Raw genomic sequence first — 18,068 nt, forward strand, 5'->3', positions numbered from 1 at the left:
ACTTTCCTTGCAGTAAGCTGAGTTTGTGTTGTTAATGTCATGAAGTAGACTGGTAGTTGCTTTTGTTTTTCTTCTGTGAGAAAAGCCATCTGAGTTGATGTATCCAGTTCTGCACCCAAGAATGTTATCCTTTGGGATGGTACTAGTCTTGACTTTTGCATGTTGACTGTGTATCCCAAGGCTTGCAACAGTTGTATGACATTTTCCAAATCTTTTGTTAATTTTGCCTTGTTGTCAGCTTGTATTAGGCAGTCGTCCAGGTATGGGTAAATCTGAATTCCCTGAAGCCTGCAATGAGCAATTACTGATGCCAGGCATTTCGTGAATACTCTGGGAGCAGTAGATAAGCCAAAGGGCAATGCTGAGAATTGATAATGCTCTGATCCTGCAAGAAATCAGAGGTGTCTTCTGCAATCTGGTCGTATAGGGACGTGCAGGTATGCCTTCTTGAGATCTAGAGTCACCAGCCAAGACTCCTTGCCCAGCATGGGAAGAAGCTGCTGGAGGGTCAGCATTTTGAATTTTGGAACAATGAGGTATGTGTTCAGTGCGGACAAGTCTAGAATAGGTCTCCATTGATTTTCTTTTCTTGGTACAAGGAAAAGCCTGGAGTAAAATCCCTGGCCTTGTTCCATAGGTGGTACCTTTTCTATAGCTCTCATCCTTAATAAGTTGTTGATTTGTCTTAGAGCGTCTGTTTTTTGGCCTGGTGGTAGGTTTGGCATTCCTCCCTTTTTTGGTAGAGTGTGGAAGTGAAACCTGTAGCCCTTGTCTATTGTTTGTAAAGTCCATTTGTCTCCTGTAATGTAATGCCAGTTGTCGGAAAATAAGGCTAGCTTTCCGCCCAAGAGTGCTTCCAGTTGTTCCCTGGTAGGCGGAACCAGAGCCAAGTCATTGTGTCTGCCCTGTGGAAGTGGTTGTAGTTGAATCTGTGGCAGTACCTCTCTGGTTGGTAGGCTGCCACTGACGTCCCCTGTAGGCACCCCTAGATTGACCTCTGCCTCTTGGGTGTCTATTTCTGCCTCTCTGCGCTCTGGAGTTGTCTGGAAAGGACCAATTCTTCGAAGGCCAATTTCTGCTAAACCTCGGAGGTTGGACCTGTAAGAAATCCTTGACTGTTTGGACAGATTTTGCTTTTTCTTCCACCTTCTTTAGAACCTCCTGTGCAGGGGAGCCAAACAAACTTTGTTTCTCCATGGGAGCATCTAGGAGTTTCGACTTAACATGATCTGGTAAGGATTGTTCTTTTAACCAGGCATGCCTTCGAATCACTGTTCCAGTCATAGCTGATCTAAAGGAAGCCTCCAGTGCATCATAGCCACATTTTAAGAAATGGTTACTGACCTGCTGAGAGTTATGTACCAAATCCTGAAGGGACTTGCGGTCTATAGGTTCAGGAGAAGACAGTTTTTTATTTAGCTGGTCTAACAAAAATTCCTGGTACTGAATCATGTGAAATTGACAGTTCAAGGCCCTGGCCGAAAGAGTAGCAGAAGTATAAACCTTTTTACCCCATCTCTCTAATGCTCTAGATTCCCTTTCAGAGGGAAGAGGGTTTTTGGCAGAGGCAGCTGCCACACCTATAGGGCCTTGTGAAATGGTTTCAGGGTCTGCAACAGGAGCCTTATACAAATGGTAGTGTGTGTCCGGGACCCTGTAATATCTGTCAGGCTTGGCAGGGGCCGGAGGAAGAGAATCAGGGGCAGTACAGGCATCATTATATGCATCATCAACAACTGTTAGTACTGGAGGAATGGCTAAAGGCCTATGCTGTGGTAAATGTAAAAAAGTCCTTAGCCTTTTCCTTGAATCTGAAAAATCCTGGCCCTGCCATTGGAAGTGTTCCCTCATAGCATGCAAGGTTTCCCCAAAGGAAAATTCTTCAGGAGGAGAAGCAGAAGGAATGGAGTCTTCTGCATCAGAATCCTCATAAGGAGAACATGGGCCTTCCCGAGGGTCTGAAATGTCTGAGTCATCCGAGGAATAGTCTGTAGAGACAGGTTCCGGGGGTTCAGTCCTAGGCCTCTTATCTGTAGGGGGCTGAGAGGCCCTGTCTGGGTGAGGTTGGGATCCCCTGATCAAAGAAATGAGAGCCTCAGCCAGGCTGAGAATTTGGGAACTAGAGGTAGGCCTATGTGAGGGAGTTTTAGCAGGTAAGGCCTTAGAAGATTTAGCTGCTTTAGCCCTGGCAAAAGCCTTGATAGACATAGAAGCAGGGGGTCTAGCAGCCCCACGTGCAGGGGTAGATATGTCTAAAGGAATAGTGTCTGACAAATCCTGGGTGCCTGCTTCAGTAGCAGTAAATTCAGTAGCAGATTCAGCCATGCTCTGTGAGGCCTCGGCTATCGGAGGCATGCTTTCGGCCGAAGGAAGAACCGGGGACTCGGTTTCAGGCGAAACCGAGACACTCGCGGTTGGCCTAACCGTGGTTTCAGCCGAAACCGCGGGCCGCGAATGCCAGTCCTTTTCCTTGCTCTTTTTAGCTAATTGAGTAGTCGGAGTCTCCGACGGCATTTTGTATGCAAAAGCGAGACCAAAAAACTCCTCTGCAAACTCCGACCGACGTCTAAGTGTCCGTCGGTTGAAGGAAGCACAGGCTAGACAAGCTGATACGTCGTGGTCTGGGCCTAAGCAAGGAAGGCAGTACGAGTGGAAATCCTTATGAGGTATTTGTTTCCCACAAGTTAAACAATTATTTACTTTGTCTGACATCGGCTGAGGCAAGAAAGAGTCCCCAACGGGGTACTTAGCTTTTTAGAAGTCTTCGGTAGTAGAAATCTCTGGATCTGACCGACCGGCACTTGCGAACAGCTTCTGCTTCGGGCACCACGCGGCAAGAAAGACTGAGGAAAATGGCGTCGGCTGATGCCTTTATACCCAATAAACAGCAGCTGTGACGTCAGGTGAAGTGCGACATCAGCCGAGGCCAGACCCAGACTTTGGAATCCGGCCGACCGAAAGGCTGCCTGAGGCAGGACAACCCATATGTTAGGACTGCAGATGCATCCTTGAAGGACATCAAGGTACTCCAAAAAGTTGACTAACTCCCAAGTATCCAATTAACTTTTAGAATACTTAAGATTTGCACAGTGACAGTTTTCAGAGAACCCAGAATAGTGTTAAGTTGTGGCAGCACTGTCTTCGAGGTCTGACTTGCTACAAGCTATTGATCAAGAAGATAACAGGTAAAACCTCCCTTGCTGAAACACAGACTCCACACTGAAAAGAAAAGTCAATTAAAGAACAGTTAAATTCAAGTACACACTAAATTAATATTTATTTGCAACAGCACAATTTGGTTTTACAGAACTACATATTACTTCCTTTTAAAATAATCTTCATGGTATCCCTTTGGTTTTATACAGAGCTGAAAATAAAGCATTTTATACATTTTGCGCCATTTCTGCATTGTTTACAATTTGCAGCTTCATGGTTCAGATTTAGGAGAGCTGTGTTTGCACAAATGAGGCATGCTTAATCAAATTTGCCTTGACTGATGGACTGTTTCATCAAAGGTAGAAAGCAAATAAATTGAAAAAAGATACTCTGACTGTAATGAAGGGCTTTACTGACTGCACACCAATTATTTAATATAAAATTCTCTGGAGCTACATAATAGGAGTACAGTGGATATAAAAAAGTTTACGCACCCCTGTTAAAATGCCAGGTTTTTGTGATATAAAAAATGAGAACACAATAAATCATTTCAAAACTTTTCCCACCTTTAATGTGACCTATAACCTGCACAATTCAATTGAAAAACAAAAATAATCTGCTAGGGGGAAAAGTATAAAAAACGTACGATAAGCTGGTTGCATAAGTGTACACACCTTTAAACTAATATTTTGTTGAAGCACCTTTTGATTTAATTACAGCATTCAGTCTTCTTGCGTACACACCTGCCATCAAATAAAGAGATTCTGATTAACCCCAAATCAAGTTCAGCTGTCCTAGTAGGATTTTCCTGACATTTACTCAGTTGCCTGCTGCATCAAAATCCATGTTTTGCAGAGAGCTTACAAAGCATCAAAGGGATCTCATTGTTGAAAGGTATCAGTCAGGAGAAGGGTGCAAACAAATTTCCACAGCACTGGATATACCATGGAACACAGTGAAGACTGTCATCAAAAAGTAGAGAAAATATGGGACAACAGTGACGTTGCAAAGAACTGACCATCCCTCCAAAATTAACGAAAAGACAAGACGAAAACTGGTCAGGGAGGCTGCCAAGAGACCTACAGCAACACTGAAAGAGCTGCAGGGATTTCTGGCAAGTACTGGCTGTGTACTACCATGTGACAACCATCTCCTGTACTCTCCATATCTCTGGGCTATGGCGTAGGGTTGAAAGACGGAAGTCTTTTCTTATACAGAAAAACATCTAGGCCTGGCTAAAATTTGCAAAACAATACATCAAGTATCCCAAAAGCATGTGGTAAAATCTGCTATGGTCTAATGAGACCAAGGCTGAACTTTTTGGCCACAATTCCAAAAGGTACATTTGGTGCAAAAACAACACTTTGTATCACCACAAGAACACCATCCCCATGGTGAAGCATGGTGAAGGCAGTATCAGGCTTTGGGGTTGCTTTTCTTCAGCTGGAACTGGGTCTTTAGTCAAGGTGGAGGGAATTATGAACAGTTCCAAACACCAGTCACTTTTGGCCCAAAACCTTTAGGCATTTTCTAGAAAGCTGAAGATGAAGAGGAATTTCACCTTTCAACATGACAATGACCCCAAGCATGCATCCAAATCAACAAAAGAATGGCTTCACCAGAAGAAAATTAAAGTTTTGGAATGGCACAGCCAGAGTCCAGACATAAATCCAATAGAAAATCTGTGTGGTGACCTGAAGAGGGCTGTGCAGAAGAGATGCCCTCGCAATCTGACAGATTTGGAGTGCTTCTGCAAGGAAGAGTGGGTAAATACTGCCAAGTCAAGATGTGCCATGCTGACAGACTCCTAACCAAGAAGACTGAATCCTGTAATTAAATCAAAAGGTGTTTCAACAAAGTATTAGTTTAAGGGTGTGCACACTTATGCAACCAACTTATTGTACATTTTAATTTTTTTTATTTTTCCCCCTAACAGATTTGTTTTTCAATTGAATTGTACAGGTTATAGGTCACATTAAAAGTGGGAAAAGCTTTGAAATAATTTATTGTGGTCTCATTTTTTATATCACAAAAACCTAGCATTTTAACAGGGGTGTGTAAACTTTTTATATACACTGTAGTGGTCTACTTTTGATATAATGATACACTGACCTAAGACAGACTAGAATTAATGTACGCATACTTATGCTGTTTTTTTATATTAATTTTCATGCACCGCTTATACAGCTACCTCTGATACTTCAAGCACTGTGCCCACATGTAAAGATGTTATTTTTCATCTTCTTCAGTGGTGAAAGTGAAGAGTGCACAGGAACAGAATTTATGTACACATTTTTACAAAAGGAATGGGAATTTCAGTACTTAAAAAAAATAGTTAATTCCTGTGCTTTCTTCTACTGGTATTTGATATGAAATTCTAAAATCAGCAACTCAGTACCAGTTTCTATAGTTTCAGACTTATATTCTTCCATCAGAAAAATCAGCTTGTGTTTCTGATATTTTCTACTATACATACTTCAGTATATGCAAGGTAACAGCTGTATCTTTGTTCAATAATTCATCAGTGTGTTTTTTTTGTATGCATTTTTCAAGTTGCAGTATTTCTTGGCTACCACTGACAGTACCAATTTTGTCTGCTTGTACTACTCATGTAAAGTAAACTTAAGCGGCATGTTTCACAAAGCAGGACCAGCAGGTACGTATCTTGAGTATTAACATAAAATACATTTTAAACTTTATTTCAATAAAAAATTAAAATGCAAAATAAATTTAAGCAAAGCAATGAAGCAAACCTCAAACGAAGACTTGATTAGTTCGAAGATGTCAATTTCAAGAGGGGGCTCATCCCCACTCGTAAGTAAAGCATGGAGATGTGGAACTGGGGATGAAGCAGTCTGATGGTTCACTACATTGTCCAAGTACCTGTATTCGCAAACAGCAAAAATTACCATGTCAGTACAGTACTTATGAGTAAGAAATCAAACCAATCAAGTGAGCACAAGCCAACATGATTCCTACTAATCCATTCCCCACATTTGTATCCAACTTTAACAGACGAATATCAAGAAGGTGCTTGTTGTCTCACACTTATAAAAGTAAAGTTTAAATTACAACCTTGAATTTTTGCTGTAGTCAACAAAGCTAAAGTGCTGTCTCTTTGAGCACAGCTAGATCTGGACTTGGAAAAAGCCTTGAGCAGAACACTACATTAGTGTACTCTGAGGCTATCAAAACAAATAAATCTATGGATTTTACTGACTGCATCATATGGTATGTGTGTGTTGTGCATAGAATTTATGGTGTAAATTGATAAACCATTGTCCAGTTTGGGCATTAGCTATTGCCTTTCTAGCTTCGTACAGTAATATAGAGTAACAGATTAAAATATTTATAAGCCACCTTGATTACAGTTAGGGCCTGCTCAGTTTTTTGTTCAGTGTGAACTGAGAAATTTAGGTGCTGGTCAAAGGTAATTCCCAAGTGTTTTTGTTGTGTGAAACTTGGAAGGGGTGTTCCCAGTGAATAAAGGCTAAATAGTATGGAGCCATGTTGAAGCTTATGGTGTTGCAAACAGCACTGAAGTTGTCTTACAGAAGTTATCCATTTTAAGTAGCCAGTTTCATGCTTTAATTTCACAGGTTTCTCTCTCTGGATATATAACAGTGAGATATCTGACTGAAAGACTATAATGTCATCAGCATAAAGTGTGCGGCTTGTTTTGGGTAAACCAAGTGCATATTGTTAATGAAAATTGAGAAGTAATGGCCTAGGATAAAATATTGTGGGACATCTGCACAGAATAACCCACTGTCAGCTATGCTAAAGTCAGCCTGAAGAGTGGATATTCTGTTCTTATTGTAAGCTGTGAACCATGTTAAAGCAGTTTCTCCAATGCCAATACTGCAAAGTACCTTCAACAGCACTAAGCAAAGTACAGTTGTGTACACTTACCATAAATGTAGATGTTTGAGTGTATTCACTGTTTCAGTCATTACATTTGGGTAATCTGCTGGCAGGTTGCCCTCAGTCGGCCTGATTAACAAAGTCTTGGGTCCTGCGTCAGTTGGTGTCCCTTCTTCCGTCACGTCAGGGGTATAAAACATGCAGCTGACGCCATTACATTCGTTTTTCTTGCCCCAGATGTCAGGTGCTCCCAAATGGGGAGCAAATAAAATTAAAAACACAAAAAATATACCTCCAACCAAAAGCAAATACACCAAAAGGGCTTTTAAGCATAGTGAAAGAAAGTAGAGGTATAGCCAGGGAAAAATAGGGGGCTGGAGGGAGAGTAACCAGGACTGCAACAGTGAATACACTCAAACATCTACATTTACGGTAAGTGTACACAACTGTACTATGTTCTTCATGTTTCACTGTTGCAGTCATTACATTTGGGTAGATTCCCAAAGCTATGGTTGTGTGGAGGGAATTATACAGCATTAGGACCAGCTATAAGGCCCTGCAGGACAGCAGTGGCAAAGTCATCTCTGGATTTAGAGAAAAGTGGTAAATGGTAATGTTTGGTGAAAATATGAACTGAGCTCCAGGTAGCAGCTTCTAGAATGTCCCTGGTAGGAACACCTCTGAGAAAGGCTGTTGAATTAGATGCAGCCCTGGTGGAATGAGATCTGATCCCCTGGGGGATAGTTTTTCCATGGTGCATATAGCAGAAACGAATACAATGGCTTATCCATTTGGAAATGGTTTGCTTTGAAATAGCCTTTCCCTCTGCCCCTGCAGCAAATACCACCAGCAGTTGTTCAGATTTTCTTTGAGATTTAGTCCTGTTTAAGTAAAATCTAGTTGTCTGTGTACATCCAATGAATGCAGAATCCGCTCTCCCTTGTTCTGTGGATTGGGAAAGAAAGTTGGCAAATGAATGCTCTGATTAAGAGCCACACTCGATACCACCTTAGGCATGAAGGATGGCTTGGTCCTGAGAGATACCTTGTCCGCATGATAAATGATGAAAGGCTCCACTGCCATAAGAGCCTATAATTCGGAAATCCTTCTAGCTGAAGTGACTGCTAAAAGGAAAGCTGTTTTCCAGGAGAGAAGTTTTAAGTCTGCAGTAGCAGCTGGCCCGAAAGGAGGGAGAGTGAGTTTCTCCAATACAAAAATGAGGTCCCAGGCAGGGGTTGGAGCTCTCCTGGGTGGTCTTAATTTTTTGGCCCCTCTGAGATGCTGCTTTAGCAGAGGATGAGAGAAGAGGAGAGGTCCGGTGTTGTAATGAGCTGAAATGGCTGACACATGGATATTTATGGAAGAAGAGGACAGGCCCTTGTGAAGCATCTCAGTTAAGTATTGCAAAATCTGAGGAATGTTGGGCACTGCTGTGCTTATCCCTTGAGATTGATTCCAGGCACAGAATCTCTTCCATTTGTCAGCATAAAATTGTCTAGTACTAGGTCTTCTCGCCTCCAAAATGACATCCATCACAGGTTTGCTGAGGGATGCTAAGGGTGAATTTAGGTGATTAGCCATGCTGCAAGATTCAAAGTTTGGAGCTGAGTGTGCAGAGCTTGGTTGTTCTGCTGAGACAGTAAGTAAGCTGTCTGAGGCAGGTGCCACGATGGAAGGTGAGACACACTGCACAGGACTGAGTACCAGTGTTGGCGAGGCCAGTCTGGAGCAATCAAAATCATTTTTGGTTTGACCTGTTTGTCTTTTAGTTGAACTTTGGAGAGCAGAGGCAGAGGGGGAAAGGCATAGACTGATAGGTTTTTCCAGCTGAAGGACAGAGCATCCACTTTCCAGGCTTTTTTGTTATGAGTTTTTGTGCAAAATTTGTCCAACTGATAGTTCTAGGGTGAGTCAAAAAGATCTTATGTCTGGACCCCCCCATTTGTGTGTCAACATGTTGAAAATCCATGGTTCCAGTTTCGATTTGTGAGGGTCCATGAGATTTCTGCTTAGTTCGTCTGTCAGAGTATTCAGCCCTCCTGGCAGGAACTGAGCTTGTAGTTGTACTTGACAGGTCAAGGCCGTGTTCCACAATGCCATGGCTAGTCTGCAAAGGGGGTAGGAGTGGGTACACCTCCCTGCTTGTTTATGTACCACATAACCGTGGTGTTGTCTGTCTTTATCATTAATTGTCCTGGATGAAGGTAGTCCTTGAAGGCTGTCAGTGCATTCTGTACAGCTAACATTTCTTTTTGATTGATGTGAAGGTGCATTTGTTTTGGGCTCCATTTGCCCTGAATGCACTTCCCTGACAGATGAGCACCCCAAGCATAGTCTGATGCGTCTGTAGTTAGGGTTTGGGCAGCGGTGGGTGGTGTGAATGACAGTCCCTTGTTTTGGTGGCAGGCCTCTGCCCACCATAGGAACTCTAGTTGCAGGCAAGGTATGATAGGAATCATTGTTTCCGGGCTGTGACAATGTTGACTCCATAAACTTTTTAAGTACCACTGAAGTTTCCTCATATGCAGTCTTGCATATGGAATTAGAAGAATGCAGGAGGCCATGAACCCCAAGGCTTGCAGAATTTGTCTTGCAGATAGCAGGGTTTTTGTGGCCACCTGTTTGAAGTAAGTCACCAAATGAATTTGCTTTTCTGGCGTAAGGAAAGCCATCTGGGCAGTTGTATTCAAGCTTTCACCCAGGAATGTAATCTTTTGAGAGGGTACCAGTTGTGATTTCTTTTCGGTTATAGTGTACCCTAGACAAGTTAGAACCCTTTTTACAAACACCAGATGTTTTAGAAGAATGTCCCTGTTTTCTGCCTGAATTAGACAATCGTCCAGGTATGGATATATTTGGATATTTCTTTGCCTGCCAGGCACTTTGTAAAGACCCTGGGCACGGTAGACAAGCCAAAGGGGAGTGCAGAGAACTGGTAATGCAAGTAGTCTGCTTTGAAGCGGAGGTATCTTCTGCAAGATTCCCTGATTGGGATATGCAGGTAAGCCTCTCTTAAATCTAGAGTTGCTAACCTAGCCTAGCATAGGAAGTAAGTGGTGAAGAGTCAGCATCTTGAATTTTGGAATGTACAGAAAGGTGTTTAGAGTAGATAAGTCCAGAATTGGATGGCATGATTTGTCTTTTCTGGGTACCAGGAAAAGTCTTGAATAGAAACCTTGTCCCTTTTCCTCTTCTGGTACTGGTTGAATCGCCCCCATGCTCATGAGGGAAAGTACTTGTTTCTGGGCCTCTGCCCACTGATTTGGGGGCAGGTCTGGCCATCTGTTTGGAATTGGCAACGTGTGGAAATGAAATTTGTATCCCTGGGATATTATATTTAATACCCATTTGTCCTGGGTTATAAGTTGCCAGTTTCTTGCATGAAGAGCCAGTTTTCCCCACAAAGGGACAGCTAAAAGGTAAGTGCTTGGTAAGTGTAAAGGGAAGTTACTGAGACTGTTTACCATAGGGAGGTGTCTTGCTGTTTCCAGTTTTGGAAGAGGAGGCACCTCATTGTTTTGTTCTGAAAGTCCCTTGGGACTGAAACCTGGTGCCTTTGAAACATCTGGGTTTGACTTGAGTGGCTCTCGAAGGAACTGGAAAGGACCAGTTCTTAGTAGGCCAGTGCCTACTAAATCTTGGAGGTTGCACTTTTAAGAAATCTTTCACAGTTTGCATAGATTTAGCTTTATCTTCCATCTTTTTTACAACTTCTTCAGCCTTATTACCAAAGAGATGGTCCTGTTGTAAAGGAGCATCCAACAATTTTGCTTTAACATGATCAGGCAGAGTTTTCTCTTTGAGCCAAGCATGCCTTCTTAGCACAGACCCAGTTACAGAAGCCCTGCAAGAGGCCTCCAAAGAATCAAAACCACATTGTAAAGTATGGTTTCCAACTTGTTCAGCTGAATGCAACAGATCCTGTAAATCTTTATTTTCCACACAGTCAGAAATTAACATCATATTCTGTTTAAGCAGTCCCATGATATGCTGTTGATATTTAAGCATATGAAATTTACAGTTTAAAGCCCTGATTGCCAAGGTTGCAGAAGTGTAAACCTTCTTACCCCATCTATCCAGCGCCCTGGAATCTCTATCAGAAGGGGTAGGATTTTTAGCAGTAGAAGCCTTAATGCCCTCGGGACCCTGAGAAATGGTTTTGGGATCCGCAACAGGATTTTTGAAAAGGAATTTGTGGGAGTCAAGAACCCTGTAGCATCTGTCTGGCTTACAAGGAGCCGGAGGCAGAGAAGCAGCAGCCATACTAGATTCTGAAAAAAACATAATCAACAATGTCTAGAACAGGAGGTACAGCCAAAGGCCTATGCTGAGGAAGAAGAAAAAAATCCCTAAGTCTCTTTTTAGATTTGGAAAAATCCTGACTTTCCCAGTGGAAATATTCCCTTAAGGTATGCAAAGTTTCCCAAAAGAAAAATCCTCAGGGGGAGAGGCAGAAGGAATGTAATTTTCTGCATCAGAGTCCTCATAAGTAGATATAGACAATTCCTGTTGATTAGAAAAATCAGAAGAAATAGAATCCTGTTCAGAAGATTCATAGTCAATATCTTGCCTAGGCCTCTTAGAAGGGGGGGTTGACTATACCTGCTCAGAGTAATTAAATCTTCAGCCATTTTGATCATTTGTTTCTTAGGCATAGGTTCCTGCACATGTGGCCTAGTCGTCGTTTTTTTAGACATAGGTCGAGATTTTGGCCTTAGTTTTGAAGAAGGCGTTGGTCTAATATACAAATCTGTAGGCCTGAAAACACCCTCAGAAGCCGGTGCCTGCACAGCGGCTCCGGACCCATCCAAGGTAGAGACATCCACAGGTTCCATAATTGAAGCATCTCGCGGCATACCGGACTCCAAATGGGTGTCAGTAGAGGCCAGTGAATCAGAATTAGCAGGTATCAGGGGCTGCAAAAGCACCTCACTGAGTACCAGCGAACTGGCGACTGGCTTAGGAGAAGCGTCGCCAGCAGTTTTGGACCTGAACGGCCTGTCTCTGTCTTTTCCTTTGCGTTTTTTAGGTATTCTGGTAGTCGGATTGCTAACCAATGACAATTCTGGATAATTAAAGCGTGAGCCAAAATATTTAGAAGCAAAAATGTACTGATGTTTAATAGTGCATTGATTAAATAAAGCACAGAACCGACAGCAAGGTACATCGTGGTCAGGGCCTAGGCAAGGAATACAATACAAATGGAAATCCTTACAAGGCATTTGCTTCCCACACGTAATGCAATTATTAACTTTTACTGACATCGGTAAGGAGCAAGAAAAAGTTTCCCCAATGGGGTACTTAGCTTTTAGACTTCGGATCTAAAACTCGAAAACGAAAATTTCAGGAGTCGGCCGACCGGCACTTGCGAACTGCTTCTGCTTCGGGCACCGCTCGGCAAGAAAGACTAATGTAATGGCGTTGGCTGCATGTTTTACACCCCTGACGACCTGACGTCTCGGAAGAAGGGACAGCAACTGACGCAGGACCCAAGACTTTGTTGATCAGGCCGACTGAGGGCAACCTGCCAGTAGATTACCCAAATGTAATGACTGCAACACTGAAACACGAAAAACATCTGACTAATGCAAATGCCCTCTGAGTCTAAAAACACAGCCTCAGCGAGTTTCTCTTTTTCCATAACTTAATACATTTGACTGATTACTATGTAAACAGCAGTCTGAGTATTGTCCTGAATCCATGTTGCCTATCAGATGATAAGCAATATTTTGATATATAAAACTGGGTATAAATCAATTTTTTATAATTTTAGCTACAGGACAAAACAGAGCAACAGATCTGCAAATCAATTACTCCTTAGGCTGTTTAGTTTAATGGATAGGAGTAACAGTCACATGCTTCCAACTACACGAGATTACATATTTTGTAAGGGTCAGAGTGTTGATAACAGTCAATGGTCAGGCTATACACCAAGCAAGAAATTTAAGAAATGTGAAGTGTATGATTGAATATCCAGCTGATTTATTAATATTGGAGGATAAAAAATCCTTGTGTACCTATTGGATGTTATGACTCTAAAGCAGAAGGGATATTAATTCAACTACTATCAGGCCCTCCCCCAGTGTGGTGGCATTCACCCCAATCCTGGTCCAATTAACTCACCTACCAACAATCACTATTCTAATACCAAAAACCTTTATATAACAACTATTAATGCAAGAAGTATCTGTACCAAAATAACAGAATTTCACACCTGGCTTACTCACTATTCCCCAGATATTGCAGCACTTACAGAAACCTGGCTAAAACCCCACACATCTGACACAGAAATAATCCCACAAGCATTTAATACTCTTAGACAAGATCGGCTCCACAAAAAAGAAGGTGGCATTCCATTAATATACCATGACACCTTATCTGTTACACCATAGTTCAAACCCATTCCTAACTTTTCAAATATGGAACTACTACTGGCAAATCTGCATTTCAATAGCAAAAAAAAAAAACAATTATGTATTGCTGTACTCTACATCCCCTCTGGACAAAACACACCTACTCTCGAAGAGTTCCTTTCCTGAATGTCCCATAACATATCAAACAAAACCATCATCCTTGGTGACACTAATATTAATTGGCTAACTCTCATCTCTAGCTCCCCCTCAAACAGCATAAACCTTTATAACTTTACTCAGCTAATCACTGACCCAACACATACAGTAAATAAACAAGCTGAGTCAATCTTAAACTGGTTACTCGCCTCCCACCCTCACAAATATGCCAGGTCTGGAACGCTCCCAAATATTTTTGTGACAATTTACCTGCCTTTACCCATAGAAACCCAGCACAACTAAGTAAAGAACATTATCTTAGAACATCCAGGAACTTTACCCATTTTAACCAACAAACATTTATAGATACTCAAAACCCACAACTGGTACCTAACCAAGACATTACCATTAGATGATGCAGTTAACTACTTTAACAAGGTCTTTCTTGACACTCTAAACAGTCTTGCCTCTTTACATACTAAAAGAATCAAGAACAACCATGCCCCTTGGTTAACAAAACAAACTAAACAATTACTTACTTCTAGGGATAATGAATGGGCAGAATGGTGAAAAAACAGAACCCACAAAACGAGCTCATATTTAATCAACTTCACAATAATGCCAAAAACAGGTTATCCAAGACCAAACAAATACTTCTGGACTCAACTTTCTACCCATGGGAACAGCCCCAAAATATTTTGGAAATCTGTCTCCTCACTTCTCAATCCAGGAACCCAGCATATCCCACACCATCTCCTGACACAGACCCACAAGAGACTGCCCAAGCCTTTAACTCTCATTTTATCGATACCTTTCTAAAACTTGTGAATGATTTCTCCCAACAAACCAACACAAATCCAAACTACAATAAAAACAATAGTAACTATTCCCAGTTTCACCCCCACTCCAACATCCCCACTACATATGCTTCCTCTAATAACATTCCAACTCCTCGCTCTTTTACTGTATAACCTGTATCTATCACTTTAGTGTACAAATTACTAAAAAAACTAAAGCCTTCCTCCTGCTCTTCTGATTAACTTCCAGCAGGATACCTAAACCTTGCTGCCAATGCTATAGCCTACCCCTGTTAGCATTCCTATAAATCGCTCTATCTCTGAATCATACATCCCACAACTCTTGAAAAACGCTGTCATAACTCCCCTGCATAAGGGTGGCAACAGCAATGACCTCTCTCTCTTCTTTCTCATCTGACAAAAATCCTGGAAAGTGTATACATTATCAACTGCTTAAGCATCGTACTGACAACAACTTACTATCACCCACACGACACAGTTTTTGGCCAGCACACAGCACTACCACAGCCTTACTATCATTTACCAGTACTGTAAACAAAGCTCTTAATGCTGGTCTATTAACTACTGTTATTTTGCTTGACCTATCAAAGGATTTTGATACAGTATCTTACCACAAATTACTGTTACAACTTAAGTCTCTAAACTGCTCCCCACATACTATTACTTGGTTTCAAAGCTACCTTCACAATAGAAAACAATCTGTCAAATGGCAAAATAAACAATAAGATTACCTAACCAATAACACTGGAGTTCCCCAAGGGTCTATTCTTGAGCTTCTCCTTTTTAATATATTCTTTAACAATCTCCACAAAACATCCGAACAAAGTACCCTTATCCAATACGGAGACGATTCAACCATAATCACATCCTCTAACATCTTCTCAGAACTCCATACCTCAACTCAAAAAGCATTTACAGCTATAGAATCATGGCTAAGTGAGGCTCAACTGCTACTCAATCTCAAAAAACAAAACGTTTACTGGTCTCTTCTAAACTCGTAACTCTTGACTTTAAAATATTCTCACAAAACAATACTGAAATTGAGCTTGTTAAAACATCTAAACTACTAGCATAACAATTGATGACAAACTCTCTTTTGAGAATCACATACTCAGCACAATCAAAAAGACCCACTTCAAGATAGGGAAGTTCTATAGGCATAACATTTTCCTAAACATGTCTATCAAAACAAAACTGGCAAATAGTCTACTTCACCCTTCCCTCGTTTATGGTAGTCCAATTTTCAGTAACCTACACACATCACTCATGACTAAATTACAATCGTGCTATAATAAAATAGCAAAATTCGCCACCAATATGTCAACTCGCACACATCACTGCCTAGCCATTAAAGCTTTAAAATGGCTTGAACTCCCCCATTACCTACATCACACCCAACTCACTTTTACTCACAAACTACTATACAACCCAAATTACTGCCCTTCTCTTCAAAATATGTTAAATGCATATACTCCAACCCAAAATCTTAGGTCTTCTAATAAACTACTCCTAACCATAACTAAATCCAACAAGAGAGCTGGGCAATGTCTTTATTCCCATACAATAGCCAAACTCTGGAATGCTCTGCTACCCTCAATTACTCAAATAGACAGTACAATAACTTTTAAATCTGCAACAAAACAACATTACCTTAACAACCTTACATGTACCTGCAATCGCTTGAACAAACCTCCTTAAAAACATACTTTACCCAGTACATTTACATAAAATGATACATAACTTAAGAAAATCAAATACCTTACTCTGCTGGGTATGATGTATGATTTATAAAAGTATAGTAGACAGAATTTTGGCTGAACGCTCTGCTTTATTGTTTCTTGTTATAAACTGTATTTTTGCCTTAATGTAGAATCTGCTGACTATGTAAAAATCTTTCTAAACTGTTTTATTTTAATTTTTAGAAACTTTGTTTAGTGTGTAACTGTATCTTTTTGGAGCTTTTCTCCCCAGGCCACCATTAAAAATGGATATTTGATCCAGTGGACTTTCCTGGTCAACAATGTCAAATAGTTTACACACAGATATCCGAATGCCTGATGTACTACATTCAGAGTGGGTAAAACATGCATGTGAAGAGTCAGGGTTTTTATTTTATTTTGGAGTTGAATATTTACATTGTTCTACTTGATTTGTTTTGGCTTGAGGTGATTAGTAAGGTTTTGAGTAAGTTCCAAAATTATTTCAAAGAACCTGGTAAGATTTCTGTTTCTCTCTAATCTAAGTGCATTTGTAGCAATTCTTGATTTCTGTCTCAGTTCCTAAAAGTATAGTCTATTAGCACTACTGGTTTGGTCTTTATTCCATCACTCCCAAGCACTTTATCTTTGTTTTACTATCTGCCTAGCATCTAGTGTTAGCCACAGGCATTTTGTACTAGAGTCTTTTTTTTTTTTGTCTCATAAAAAAAAAAACTGTTTTGCACAGGTTCAAGAATTTTTCTGAATACACACAGTGGTTTGAATGGGCTGGCCACGGTGGTGCAGCGGTTAGCACTGCCGCCTAACAGCAAGAGGTTCTTCAGTTCGATTCTCGACTGGAGTGCCTTCTGTGTGGAGTCTGCATGTCTTCCTCTCTGCAGTTGCATGGGTTACCTACCACATCCCAAAGACATGCTGCAGGTGGACTGGACAGTCTAAACTGGCCCGGGTGTGTGTGTGTGTGTGTGTGTGTGTGTGTGTGTGTGTGTGTGTGTGTGTGTGTGTGTGTGTGCACGTGTGTCTTCCGTGGAAGTTTGGGCACTGGTCTGGCAACTCAACACCATAAAAACTCCACTGCCAATCATTCTGCAGACCATTATTCCGCTCTGGCGACCCCTAACAGGAAAAGCCAAAAGAAGATGACACACAGTGATTTGATTGGATTCTTGTCATTATAAATTACATTCCAAATGATTCTAGTCACTTTTTGAATTGATCATTTACTATGATCAACTTAGAAAAGATCTTTTGTAGATTAAAGTTAACTTTGAATTCTGTACTTTGAAAGACCAGTACAACAACAACATGACTAGCTTTTGGTCATTTAATGTGTTAGGCCTACATATCCTTTTCAGTTATGACTATGGCTCCATAAGCACTGATACAAATCAAGATTACTATTACACATGACTTTGGCCCACTACACTAAAGAGGAATTTGAAGCATATTTATAAACTTAGTTACATTAAACGTAGTTCCAGTGACTATACTAAATTTCTGTCTCCTTTATGTCCTTCTGCCTGCATCAAAATTTCTCCTGCTGGACTTGAGTCCATTCATTCGCTTGTGATGGGAGAGTTACCCAAAACCATGGAGTTGAAAGTCATCAGGAAGAGCTATTATTCAGGCGGTCATGAGGTTCGCTTGTGGCCTCATCAGCAATGACTAATGGGGCATTTCTAATGGCTGTAACCCTCCCCAGGGCAGGGAATGTGGAATTTGCATCATAATGAATGCCCACAATGCCAACCCTATGTTGATGCACACTTCTGCACACCTGCTATGAGGGCAACACCAAGCAGTGGCTAAGTGAAGCAAATCCCCATCAGTCAAAAGATGCTTTCACATAAATAAAAATAAAAACCACATTGTTCTTTTTCTCTGCACCACTGCTGTAATGATATTATACAAAAACTGATTGCAGGCAATAACTGATCTGCATATGCATGTTAATATATATTCTATATGACACTACTACTCAGTTCTTCCCAAAGAATTTTCAC

General features: G+C 41.1%; 1 protein-coding gene across 3 annotated transcripts in view; it reads right to left on the reverse strand.

Moving 5' to 3' along the window:
• The window catches only part of TBC1D9B (TBC1 domain family member 9B), a 2,477,681-nt gene that overhangs the window by 1,067,579 nt on the left and 1,392,034 nt on the right, over positions 1-18,068 (reverse strand). For all 3 annotated transcript variants that reach the window (XM_044069590.1, XM_044069591.1, XM_044069593.1), the window contains one exon: positions 5,910-6,039. In XM_044069590.1, the coding sequence (XP_043925525.1) occupies positions 5,910-6,039 (130 nt within the window). The remainder of the gene's footprint in view (positions 1-5,909; positions 6,040-18,068) is intronic.

Source organism: Protopterus annectens, chromosome 4.part0, assembly GCF_019279795.1.
Source record: "Protopterus annectens isolate FY-2018-M chromosome 4.part0, PAN1.0, whole genome shotgun sequence".
NCBI lineage: Eukaryota > Metazoa > Chordata > Ceratodontiformes > Protopteridae > Protopterus > Protopterus annectens.